Genomic DNA, 13770 nt, shown 5'->3' with positions numbered 1-13770 from the left:
TTAAACAAGCTCCTCGAGCTTGGTATGATAGACTGACTTCTTATCTCACAGAGAATGGATTCAAGAGAGGAAATGCTGACACTACTCTTTTCATTCGAAATGAAAAGAATCATTTTGTTGTAGCTCAATTTTATGTTGATGATATAGTTTTTGGCTCTACTAATGATATTCTTACTAAATCTCTTGCAGATAAAATAAAAAAAATGTTCGAGATGAGCATGGTAGGTGAACTTATCTACTTTCTAGGATTGCAGATAAAGTACACAAACATAGGAATATATATCAACCAAGCTAAATATGCTAAAAACCTTGTCAAGAGATTTGGACTTGAAAAGGCTACATATGATAAAATACCAATGGCCACCAATGCAAAACTTGGGAATGATCCATCAAGTCAGCATGTTGATATCACTTTATATAGAAGTATGATTGGGTGTCTATTGTATCTGACTGCTAGTCGTCCTGATATAGCTTTTAGTGTTGGTGTGTGTGAGAGATTTCAAGCTAATCCAAAAGTATCACATTTAAATGTTGTAAAAAGAATAATCAGGTATGATAGACTAACTTCTTATCTCATAGAGAATGGATTCAAGAGAGGAAATGCTGACACTACTCTTTTCATTCGAAATGAAAAGAATCATTTTGTTGTAGCTCAATTTTATGTTGATGATATAGTTTTTGGCTCTACTAATGATATTCTTGCTAAATCTCTTGCAGATGAAATGAAAAAAAATGTTCGAGATGAGCATGGTAGGTGAACTTATCTACTTTCTAGGATTGCAGATAAAGTACACAAACACAGGAATATATATCAACCAAGCTAAATATGCTAGAAACCTTGTCAAAAGATTTGGACTTGAAAATGCTACATATGATAAAATACCAATGGCCACCAATGCAAAACGTGGGAATGATCCATCAGGTCAGCATGTTGATATCACTTTATATAGAAGTATGATTGGGTGTCTATTGTATTTGACTGCTAGTCATCCTGATATAGCTTTTAGTGTTGGTGTTTGTGAGAGATTTCAAGCTAATCCAAAAGTATCACATTTAAATGTTGTAAAAAGAATAATCAAATGTGTTAGTGGTACTTGTGATTTTGGGTTGTTTTATAGCAAAGAGTTTAATGTCTCTTTTCCTAGTTATTCAGATGCTGATTGGGCTGGAAATACTGATGATAGGAAAAGCACCACTGGTGGGTATTTTTATATGGGAACCAACTTGGTTGCTTGGATGAGTAAAAAGCAAAATTATGTCTCTCTATCATCTGCAAAAGCAAAATATATAGCTGCTGGGAGTTGTTGTTCCCAACTTCTTTGGATGAAGAAACTTTTAGGTGATTATGGTTTATCACAGGAAACTATGGTTATCTATTGTAATAATTCTAGTGCTATTGATATCTCTAAGAATTCGGTACACCACTCTAGGGCCAAACATATAGAGATTAAATATCACTTCATTAGGGATCTTGTTGAAAAGGAAAGTTATTGCTCTTTATTACATTCCTACTGAGCATCAGAATGCTGACATCTTTACCAAACCACTTGATAGAAGCAAGTTTGAGTCTTTCCGTCGAGTGATTGGTGTACTCACATTGGTGTAATCACATGTCTCTAGTCACCTATGAGATCCATGGTCCTTGTGCTAATTTTTTCAATCTCTCATGACCAAAAATTTTTTTCATTAAGGTTTGCATTTGCATTATATTCATGCATTTCATTCTAGGTTTGCCTTTGATATTTTTAAGTTTTTATTTTAATAAAAAAATTTAAAACAAAAAACAAAAAACAAAAAAAAAAAACAAAATTGTATCACACATCTTCAAGTTGTGTAATTAAAATTGGCCTATGAAATTTGCATTCCATGACTATGTACCTTGTTTAGCTTAGATGAGCTTTATTTTTCTGCACTTTGCTAGTTTGTGCTATGTAGTGCTTAAATTGTGTGAGTTGTTTATGGTTTTCAAACACATGCTCTTGATTTTGAAGTCTCATTCTTTTGATTATAAGGACTAAAAAGTCCTAGGAAAAAAAACATAAATAACCATCTCATCACTATTATTCGCCAATCATGAAAACCTATGTGCAAATTATAAAAGCCCTACTCGATATGGTGTAGCACTTATACAACAAGATAATTAAAATGTTGCTTTCAAAATAAACAAAAGAAGCAAAAAACTAAAAGAAAATCCAAGAAAAATATGCTTCAAAAGAAAAAGAAAAGCAAAAGGAAAAAAAAAAATTGCATGGTTGCAAGCGTGTTTTTTAGGAGATGTGAGAGTTATATGATGTAACTCTTTAAGTGATAGTCACTTTCAAACATATGTGATTAATAATGTAGAAACTGTGTTTATTTTCCATCTACATATCACCTTTTGGATAATTTATACACTTACTAGTTGCACACACCACAAGAAAATCTTTGTTAAACTCTGTACATGTGATTGTATGTTAATTTTTGTGACCATGCAAAATTTAACTTCTTGATTTGTTTAATACTTTTTGGGGGTGTGAGGTAAGAAGTGTGTGATGGAAATTGTTTTGGCGTAACAAAGAAATTTTTTTGAAGGGAAGGAATTTTCAAAAACCTTTGGAGTCATTAACATGCATCCCATATCATAAAAATTTATTTTCCAAATGGTTTTGTAGAAAATTTTTGATTCTTTAGGATTCAATCGATCAAAGCCATTTTTCGACCGATCAAAAAGAAAAGGAAAAACCCAATTTTAAGGCTTAAACTCTCAAGTTGTCTCATTTCCTCTCAATCAGTTGAATCTGTTTTTACATGTTTTTCGATTCCTGTCTCAATTCCTCTCGACTAGTCAAACATCTTATTTTAAAAACAAATAGGAATCAGATCATAGTTCTTTAGAGTTTTGTCCTCTTCTTCTTCGATTCTTCTCTCAATCCCTTCTCACTCAAAAAATTTTTTGACTTATACTAAGTCAAAGTCTCAAAGGTTTTCTTCCTCAACACCAAGTAAGACTCTTTTACCCCCCTCTTTTTGTTTAAATTACATGCATTCATGCATTTTCATCAAATTTTCGAACTAAAAAGAGTTTAGGGTTTTTGATGATTTTAAGTGTTTTAATCCAATTTGTTGGATGGGTTTTTGTTCATGCATTATATTAACATGATCCTTAGGCTTTAATGTCAAAACTTTCATGATTTCTTCAAAATTTTGAAATTAGGGTTTATGTGTTCTTGAGAAAATTGGGGATTTTGTTCAATTGAGCTAAATTGATTGAAATTGACTTATGATACTGCTTAATTGAGTGATTATAACATGTTTCTTACTTGTTGTGTTCAATTGATCAATATAAGAATTTTTGAAAAATTAGTGTTTTCAAAATTGGGGATTTTGTTAAATTTCTACTTTTCTTGGTCAATTTTCAAAATTAAGGTGAAATTGAACTATTTTAGAGCATTAGATCATGCATCATTTGTGTACTAGTGTCATGTATCATATAGTTTTTCAAAAATTTCATGTTATCCTGTGCTCTAACTCTATTTGATGCAATCTTCCCTTAGTTTTTGTTTGTGGTTTTTTTAAACCTTAGACATGGATCCTAAGGTTGGTAGGAAATTCAAAACCAAAGCAAATAGAAACCCTGCTTCTTCTTCTTCTGCCTCTCCTTTGTTTAATAGGGTTAGGTTTCCTTCTACTAAGACTGAGGAAGTCTATGAGACCTTAACGAAGTATAGGTCGATATGGGGAGAGAGATTGTTCTAGAGTGTTAGATCATTCCATACGTAGGAATCTAGTGTCTAGGAATTGGGTTTCTTTGTGTGATGTTTCTAATGCTCCTCCTGCTGCTTTGATTAGAGAGTTTTACTCAAATCTCTCTATTTATCCTGAGGTTATAGGTGGTCATTATATGACTACTTGGATTAGAGGTAAAGAGTTTAGGATTACTAAAAAAATAGTTTATGAAGCTCTATGTGTACCTTTAGTTCGTAAACCCACAGATCCATACACTAAATTTCCTCTAGTAGATGATATCATGTCTTTGCTTTATGGTAGGTCAGTTTCTTGGGGATCTAAACCAAAAATAAACTCATATAAGTTTACTGAGCTTAACTATCTTTATTTAAGGATATCCTGCCATAATATCTTCCCTATCTCTCATATTCATATTGTTCCTATAGATAGGTGTGCATTCCTTTTTGCTCTTATCATAGATGGATCTATGCATTTTCCTTCCCTATTCATTCAAACTATTGTTGATATTTATAGGAGTAAGTCCAAAGTACAAAAGCTTTTTTTTTTTTTCCTCTGTGTGTGTATATATATATATATATATATATATATGGTGTTGAGCTTTCTAGGGTTATCAAACTTTCCTCCTCTAGAGTTAGTTCATATCACTGCCCCAATAGGAGCCACATTTCTCAGACAACAACAAGCATAGATGAAGAATGCTTAACCAAGCACTGGGACTTCAAAGAGATCATGAGGTGAAACTACTAATGCAGCTCTTGCCTCTGGTGACATGCCTGCTGCTAAGGAGGTACATGTGGATCCTACTACAGCTGTGGATCCTTCTGGCGATGATGATGTTGTTGACACTACAATTACCCCTCCTCTCTCACTCTGTGCCATGATGGACTCCTTTATGACTACTTAGGCAGCTCATGACTAGTATATTGATGAGTTGCTTACTAAGGTGGTTGCCTTGAGAACTGATTTTGCCAAGTATAGAAGTGTTTTTCCACCTCCTCCACCCTTTGATGCTTGATGATTGCCTTTGGCAATTCGTAACAAAAGGAGGTAATAGGTTTTAATGAGGGGTCTTGTATTTAGGGGGAGTAGAGAGGTTTTGTATTTAGGGGGATTTGCTTAGTTGCTTTTGGTTTTGAGATGAGAGATTTTGATGTATTTTTTCTTTTCATTATTTTCATGTATATTTGTTTTGTTTAATTGTTCTTTTTTCACAAACATTGTTGGTTCATTGACTATGATAGTATATTTGGTGTTTATTCATTTGATATTCTGTCTATTTTCATGTTTTTGTGTATTCAAGTTCAGTTTTTTATTTACTAGATTTGTACTGTATTTTCCACACATGCACTTATTGTTTGTTTTTAGAGTTTCAAGAATTTACAGGTTAATTCTTTCAACAGGTTAATAGTTGTGATGGAATTGTATGTAAGGTTGAATTTTATCAACTATCTTGTTGGCTTTATTCCGTGCCAAATTTGCTTGTATTTTAGCAATTAGTAACCTTGTATTTAGGTGGGAATCATGTAAGGGTAGTGAGTGAAAGAGTATGAAGAAATGCTCAAGATTGTGCAAAAATGCAAAGACTCGCGGCTGGGACTCGCGGCTGACTCGTGACTAGCAAGCCGCCAAAGCTGGCACACGTGTGAAGCATGTAGGGGAGCTGAAGAGTCATGCCAGCTGTTGCACTACAGGACAAAAGTCCCAAGCTGGCCGGGCCATTAGCTCGCGACTTGAACTCGTGACTCAATCCAGTCACGAGGCCAAGTCGCCAAACCACCCTGTTTGGGAAAAACTGACTCTTCGCATTCTTTTCTCACCCCACTATATATAGACCCTTATACCCACGAAATATAGAGAGCTTCTAGAGAGAATTTTGAGAGAGAAACCCTAGAGAAAAAAAAAAAAAACAAGATTGATTCATCCACAATCTTCACATAGAGACTCTTCAAATTCCTCTACTCTCTTTCTCTCCATTGTTACATCCTTGAGAGGTACATTACCAAAACCTTTTCTCACCATACCCATATCTGTGAGAATGCCATTTGGTGTTTGGGAAGTAGTTAAGAAGGGATCAATTTCATATTGGTTAAAGCTATGGTCAAGTAGCGAAATCCGGTAAGTTAAAGAAGAAATAGGTTCGGTGTAACCTCGTTGGAGTAGGAGCTTGGAAGGCTTAGGTACATTGGGTAGATTAGGCTTGGAGGGTCTTCTACTGTTCATGTATCCCAACTACATTCTTTAGTGGATTATTTACTGCTTGGAGGGCGGCGGAGAGATTTTACGCCGAGAGTTTTGGTTTCCTCTTCGATAACACATCGTTATGCTGTCCTAGTGTTTGCATCTCTCTTCCCTTAATTTTTGCCATTTATTTTCTGCTGTGGATGTGATTTTATTTGGTTTAGATTGTTTATCAATTCTATATTAAGTTTATGTTCATATTTCGCACATTAATTGTTTGATATTAAGCTTGAATTGATAATTTGTTAATTGGGGGTCTAAACATTCATAGTGTTTTATACACTAATTGAACTTTCATATTTGGGCAATACTTTGTAATTGGGCTAATGTTTGATTTTAGCGATTCATTTTGTATGTGTGTTTTGTCACGAATTGCCAAAGAGAGATTTTTAGGTTCTAAAAATTTAGGATTAAATGTATAGAATTATATTTTGTATGTGTTGCCAGACCGAGAACAAAACATGTCTAGTCTATATGTTAGGCATTGCTCAAAGATGTATGTTTCAAGCTTCAAATTCGAGCTAACTGCAGAAAAGAAGAGTCAAAATCTGCCAAGCTCGATCGATCGAAAATTAGGTTCGACAAATTGAAAATCACAGAAACCAGATTCTACAGAATTTTTAAATAAGGCCCAAGCCTACGAAAACGTTTAGGGTTTCAATCTAACTTGTCCACATATAAAAGGGAAACCCTAGCTACTTTTTGGAGACTTTTGGAAGACTTATGTGTTACTCTTTGTGAGATCTGAAATGTATTGTACTTTCTAACTACACAAGCATCTACAATCAAGCATTGGTAGAACCTAGTTATTGCTATAAAGATTAAGTGAAGGTGATCTGAAACCTTTGAGTGGAATTTCAAAGTCACAAGCGTGGGTGCTTGTGTTGTAGTAAGTCCAAAAGAGAAGGAGTTCGTGGATTCGAAGCTTGCACGTGATCATATCAGTAAGTTACTACTTGAGGTATCAATAGATTTAGGGTAAATCTGATTGCAAAATTTTTGATTCTCTTATAGCGGATTTGCTTTACCTTGAAGATTGCTAGGTCAAATCCTCCATAGGTTTTTATCTTGAAACGGTTCGTTTCATCGGTTTTCCTAGGTCATCATATCATGGTGTTATTTACTTTCTGCTATTTTGCATGATATGATTTATTATTGTTTGACCTAAATCTGAATAATTAACCTAAGTAATCACTTGGCTAATATATTAGGTTAAACAATCTAGTTTAAGAGGTCTAAACAAACAAACAGTTTCCAATGTCAAGAATCTCCAGCATTGCACATTTGACAATTGATTTTGGCACCTATCCACTCAAATTGTTTTGACCCAATCATCCATCCTTAATTTGCTTCCACTTGTCTATGTATCAAGAATAGTGCCATACAAATTGTTTCTTCTCAAGTTCAATATCATGAGTGAATCACTCAAGTTTCCCAAACATTTTGGAATTTTGCCACTTAAGCTATTCTCCAACAAATTGAGAATTTCAAGAAAAATCATATTGCAAATCATTGGTGAGATCTTTCCTGTAAGCTTATTTTTTGAGATTGAATAGAAGTAGATGGGGGAAGATAGAACTGGGAGCGATCCTTGGAGCCTGTTGGAGCTTATGTCTAGAAAGGCAAAAGGTTGAGAGATGGAGATTGGAATGCTACCTTGCAACATATTCAATGAAAAGTCTAGATGATTTAATTTGGTTAGGTTCATAACCCAAATTGGTATGTGACCAGTTATGTCATTAGAGCTTAGGTCCAAAAAAACAGTTGAGTTGGGTGAAATTGGCAAGAGAGGGTGGGATCTCTCTTTTAAATTGTTTTTGCAATGGCACAAATAAGTAATTTTGTTGAGCTCATTGAACCATAAAATTGCTAACAAATTTGGCACGGGAGAAAATAAGTGATTATAAGATAAATTGAGGATAGATAACTTCTTCAATAGTGAAATTTCTGATGGAATTTGACCAACAAAGAAGGAATAAAGGAGGGTGAGATGTGTTAACACGGAAAGATTGTCCATAGTAGATGGTATTTGAGAGAAGCTGAAGTGATTGTAGCTGAGGTCAAGTCGCCGAAGGTGAACAAGGTGGAAATGGCTGCTACTAGAGTTGATGGAACCATAGAGACAACTGCTACTAAGCTCAAGGCTAATCACATGACCATTACCGTTACAGTCAACCCCATCCATGAGCAACAACTGCTATTTTCTCCCTCATTCGCCCATGATGCGACCTTAGGATAATCATCAGGACCTCCACAATCTCTTATTGCAAATCATTTCCTGGATTAGCAGGAAATGATTGCTTGGATCTTTTATAGACTGTGGGCAGCTCTTATGCAATGATATTGCAATGGCAAGCTAACAAGATTAGGTGGACACCATGACCAGTAGTTGTCTTATGGGGGCAACTTGGAGTTGGGAAGTATTAGCACATTTTGTCGCCATAAATTATGGCATTTCTAGTAGAAATTTGTATCTCTCTTTCAAGTTTATCTCACATTTTGGAACAGAGTATGGAAGCAATAATTAAGCACCGTAAACCATAACTGGACTAGATGTATAATCCAAACTCCGAAGGGATTCTCCAAGTTGCATAAACTGGATCAACCACATATAGAAAAATCTAAGAGGAAGACTTTACTTTGACAAAATCAATTATATTATTATATCTTTTGTGATCAATTGAGTACACTTTTTTTTATCATGTAAACAAACAAGTACTCCAACAACAGAGAAAAGACCTGGAAAATGAAAAACAACTGTCAAGTGGGATTAGCAGCTTAGTACGTAAATCAACTCAAGAGTACTTCCAAGAAAGAAACGTTTGAAAATGTTCTTTAACGTCCATTTTGAGCTCATTCATTCATGCACATCTTACTCTGTCAACGTAAATTGTGGGCATACTGCCCTGTCTCATTAGTACAAGTTTTCTTCTTTCCATCCTTTTGTCATGTTCTGGGAATTGTTTAAATTTATCCTAACAATTTTGATTACTAGTAGACTTCTCAATTTTGTTCTACGTACCAGCCTTTCTGATAGGGCGAAAATTAAGAAATAGTTTCTGTAACATCTTTTGCAGATCCTCTTGGTCTAGTGAGCAGCCCTAACATTAGTTCGGGGTTGTTTGCGATGATGTGTTGGGCCATTTGGCAGAGACAGAATAAATCTTGAGCTAAGAGCATTTGTATCAAGCCTTCTAAATTTTTTAGCATTTACAATCTCAAAACACTACTTTTAACAATTTTAAAACCTTATTTTACAATATACGAAACATCAAACCTTCTATTTTCTTTTACAACTTCATTTAAATAATATTATTTTTATTTTACCACTGTGTCTCTTTCTTTCTTTGACGAAATCCACCACTTTCTTCTCAGTCCAAGCAAACTCCAGTCACAACCACACTCACGGCTAGCCACTGCTAACCACCACCACCATAAAATAAAATAAAAATTAAATAAATAAAATAAAAAACAAAAACAAAACAAAACAAAAAAAAAAACCACCAACTAGCAGCCACCACAATCTCCAACCACCAAAATCACAAACCCAAACCCACAACCTCATCACTACCTGAACCCACATATCCTCATACCACCATCAACCAAAAAAACAAAAACAACCTAGAGACCCACAACTAGTACTGCCTCAACCACAACAACCACGCCTCAACCACACCTCAGTCATGGTCAACCATTATCACAGCCACAATCACACCCCCAACCACCACAATCACAACAAATTGCAACCCATCACATCCAATAAAAATTAATCACCCAAAACCACCATCAATGCCACCCACAACCTGCAAATCTGAACCCCACCACTGCAGCCCAACCTCACCCCAATACCAACAGCCACCACAAAACCCACCACCACCCACCCACCCTGTTCTCAACCCCAACCAAAACCCACCACCCCGAGCTCAACCCCATCAAAACCGTCACTAAGGCACCACCGATACCCACCAAATCAAACCCACAAATCCACCAAATCATGACCACAATTGCCAAACCACCATCGTGCCTCATGACCACAATCGCCAACCACAAACCCTTGAAGCTTAACAAAGAGCATATGGGTTTCAAAACGGAGGCAGCGTGATGAAAAGGGAAGGGAGATGATGCCTGGGTTGTGAGGGAGAACCAGAGACCGAGAAGGAGAGTCTAAGAAAGTGAACAAGAGTGATGAGAGTGAGCCATGGCTGAGGAGAGAGAGAATTAGAAATCAATAAAATATTATAACATCTTACTATAGTGCGCTCTCAAAAATGAGACTGCGTTGTAGCAAGATGGCAAATCTTTTAGCATAAGCAAGTTTTGATGGAATGGGTTTTTTGGGTTTCAAATGCCAAAATTTAAGTTTTAGCATTTTTGCAATCCTTGATAAGAATGCTCTAATGAACCTTTCGTGCCCCTTCAAAAAAATACCAACTTCAACTCTCAACCATCTCCAAGAGTTCCAGAGGCTACGACTTAAACCTCATGACAAATCAAGTGTAAGGTTGAATTTAATCAACCATCTTGTTGGTTTTATTCCGTGCCAAATTTGCTTGTATTTCAGCAATTAGTAACCCTGTATTTAGGTGGGATTCTTGTAAGGGTAGTAAGTGAGATAGTGTGAAGAAATGCTCAAGAGTGTGCAAGAAAAATAGGGACTCGCGATTGGATCTCGCGGGTGACTCACGGCTGCAAGCCGCCAGAAACTGCACATGTGCCAGGCATGCCAGAAGTTAAAGCGTCTTGCTAGCTAAAGCACTAAAGGACAAAATAGGACAACTAGCCGTTCAGTTACCCAGCGACTGGAACTCGCAATTCAGTCAAGCCACGAGGCCAAGCTGCGAGCCATCCCTATTTTGAAAAACCCGACCCTTCACATTCCATTCTCACCCTAGTATAAATACCCCTTATACCCACGAAAAAAAGAGAGCTTCCAGAGAGAATTTTGAGAGAGAAACTCTAAAGATAAACAAGATTGATTCATCCACAATCTTCATATAAGAGACTCTTCAAATTCCTCTACTCTCTTTCTCTCCATTGTTAAATCCTTGAGAGACTTATTACCAAAACATTTTCTCACCATATCCATTTCTGTGAGAGGGCTGTTTGGTGCTTTGGGAAGCAGTTAGAAAGGAACCAATTTCACATTGGTTGATGCTATGGTCAAGTAGCGGAATCCGGGAAGCTAAGAAAGAAATAGGTTCGGCGCAACCTCGTTGGAGCAAGAAGCTTGGAAAGTTTAGGTACACTGAGTAGATTAGGCTTGGAGGGTCTATTACTGTTCATGTATCCCAACTACATTTTCTAGTGGATTACTTACCGCTTGGAGGGCGGCGGAGAGGTTTTACGCCGAGGGCTTTGGTTTCCTCTTCGATAACACATCATGTGTTGTCCTTGTGTTTGTATCTCTCTTCCCTTAATCTTTGCCTTTTATTTTCTGCTGTGAATGTGATTTTAATTGGCTTAGATTGTTTACCAATTCTGTTTATAGCTTGTGTTCATTTTCCGCACACTTATTGTTTGTCATAAAGCTTGAATTGGTAATTTTGTTATTGGGGGTCTAAATGTTCATAGTGTTTTATACACTAATTGAACTTTCATCAAGCTTTAAAAAAGTAGAAATAAAAAAGAATGTACTTTTATGAGAAGAAATCAGTAGATTGTGTCAAACATAGAAAACAAAATAAAAGTAATAGCATCTAAGAATTTTTATAAATGGCCGGCTACTTCAAATTTTATGATTATTTTACGTTGTAAGTTTTAAGATTTTTGAATTTCTTTTTGTTGATATCTTTTTTGTTTTTTTTTGTTTTGTTTTGTTGAGTTTGCTTCTTCTTTCTATTTTATAATATTGATGTAGTAAAAATTCATCTTCAAATTATTTTTAGGCTTTCTCTTCTAGGGAATTTTCAGTCTTTTTTCAAAACATTTTTGCAATTTACTTATATATGTATTCATTATATATATATATATATATATATGATTACTTTACACACAAAGGAAAAAAGAACATATGAGCATATGCTCACACACATACTCAAAGGCTAGTTTTTATTAAGAGAGAGAGAGAGAGAGAAATGATTTTTTTGGTGATTTATTGTTTTGAAGTTCTCTCCAAAATAAAAACTATGTTGTTTTTTAGGAGACTAACAGCATAATTTATATAGACATTGGCCAAAGTGCTTAATTCAATTAATTGAATAAAAATAAAAGTCAAAAGGGTGAATTGAATGATCAAAAGTTACAAGACTAAATAGAATTTTAAGTAAAATTAAATGGTATAATTTGTAATTTAACCTTTATTTTAATTATTTTATCTTCTTAAAAATTAAGGAGTATGTTAATCGATGCTATTGGGCAATCGTTAGGGACAATAAAATATATCTCACTTATATTAGAGCACCCACAGCAGGTGTGGTAAATGTGCCAAATGCCAAATATTTGGCACATTTACCACACCAAAGACAAAAATGATGCTTTATGAGATGTGCCAAATCTCAAAATTTATACCACATAGCTACAGTACCGTTGCAAATTTGCAACGGTACGGACAAATGTGGGAAAAATTTTTATTGTTTTAAATTCTCTTTTCTCTCTCCTCTCCTTTCATTTTTTTCTTTTCTCTTCTCTCTCACTCTCCGGATCCCTCTCTTCTCCCTCAAACCCCAATCCTTTCCTCTCAAACCTCACTCCGTCTCTCTGTCTCCCACTCCCTGTTTCCCTCGGCGCCGTCGCCTGCTCGATCTCGGCGCCTCCGTGCTCACCAACTCCTCTCAAACCTCACTCTGTCTTTCTGTCTCCCATTCCCTGTTTCTCTCGGCGCCGTCGCCCTGCTCGACTCGGCGCCTCCGTGCTCACCAAGACGTTGACGTTCGCCGCCGCGTTCTCCGCCTTCGGAGATCCGATCCTGTAGCTCATCGCCCTCGCTTTCTTCTTCGCCCGCGGGTTCATCAAGACCGGGCTCGGGAACCGAATCGCTTACCAGCTCGTCGTTGGCGCGAATTTGACTTTCAACACGATCGGGTGGACCGATTGGGCCGAGGCAGCGATCGTGCCTGGGTTGGTGTCGTTGATTGTTGGGGATTTATAATGGGGTCCGGCGTGGGGCCGTGGTTGTTTGGGGTGATTTTGTAATGGGTTGGTGTCGTTGATTGTTTGGGTCGTGGTGGTGCAGTGGCGGCGTGGGGCCGTGGTTGTGGCTGGGTATTGATCAATCAAAGATCTCTCTCTGCCTCCAAGCCAAAACAGAGCAAGAAACACATCCAAAACCTTAAAATTTTTCAACAATGGCAGAGATTAACGGCTGTGGTGGGTTTGTTTTAAACTGTGTTTTGGGTTGTGGAGGATGTGGCGGTGGCTGTTGGTTGTTTGCAGTGGCTGTTGATTATGTTTGATGAGGTGTAGATATTATTTTAATGTGTAGGAAATATTATTTAATGTGTAGGAAATATTATTTTAATGTATAGAATTGTAGGATAAAACATCTGATAAATGGGATGTTGTAAAATGATGTGGTAAAATAATAAAGTAGGTCTTTAATGTTGTAAAATGGCATAATTTTTGCCACATCTGCTGTGGATGCTCTTAGAAAGCAACAAAAAGTTAATATAGAAAGTAGTAAAATTAGACTTTTTAACTCTAGAGCAAATTGATCTGACTACATTGAAAATTCTTCTGTTATCCTTAAAGCACTTCATAATAACATAATCCAAAGTATAATTATATAATTGAAATTTTTAAAAAGTATGACTAAGAAAATAAATAAAATAAGAAAAAAAAAAAAAAAAAAAAACCAAGCCAATAGGAAAA

General features: G+C 36.0%; 1 protein-coding gene across 1 annotated transcript; it reads left to right on the top strand.

Annotated features, from left to right (window-relative positions):
• The first annotated feature begins 885 nt into the window (after positions 1-885).
• LOC126701088 (secreted RxLR effector protein 161-like) lies at positions 886-1606 on the top strand. The gene is made up of 2 exons (XM_050399227.1): positions 886-1416; positions 1523-1606. Exons 1-2 carry the CDS (start codon positions 886-888, stop codon positions 1604-1606), a joined length of 615 nt encoding a protein of 204 aa, XP_050255184.1.
• The last annotated feature ends 12164 nt before the right edge of the window (positions 1607-13770 follow it).

This window comes from Quercus robur, chromosome 9 (genome assembly GCF_932294415.1).
Source record: "Quercus robur chromosome 9, dhQueRobu3.1, whole genome shotgun sequence".
In the NCBI taxonomy this organism is placed as follows: Eukaryota; Viridiplantae; Streptophyta; class Magnoliopsida; order Fagales; family Fagaceae; genus Quercus; species Quercus robur.
Note: the sequence above shows the minus strand (reverse complement) of the source record. Positions and strands in the feature narration are given on the sequence as shown.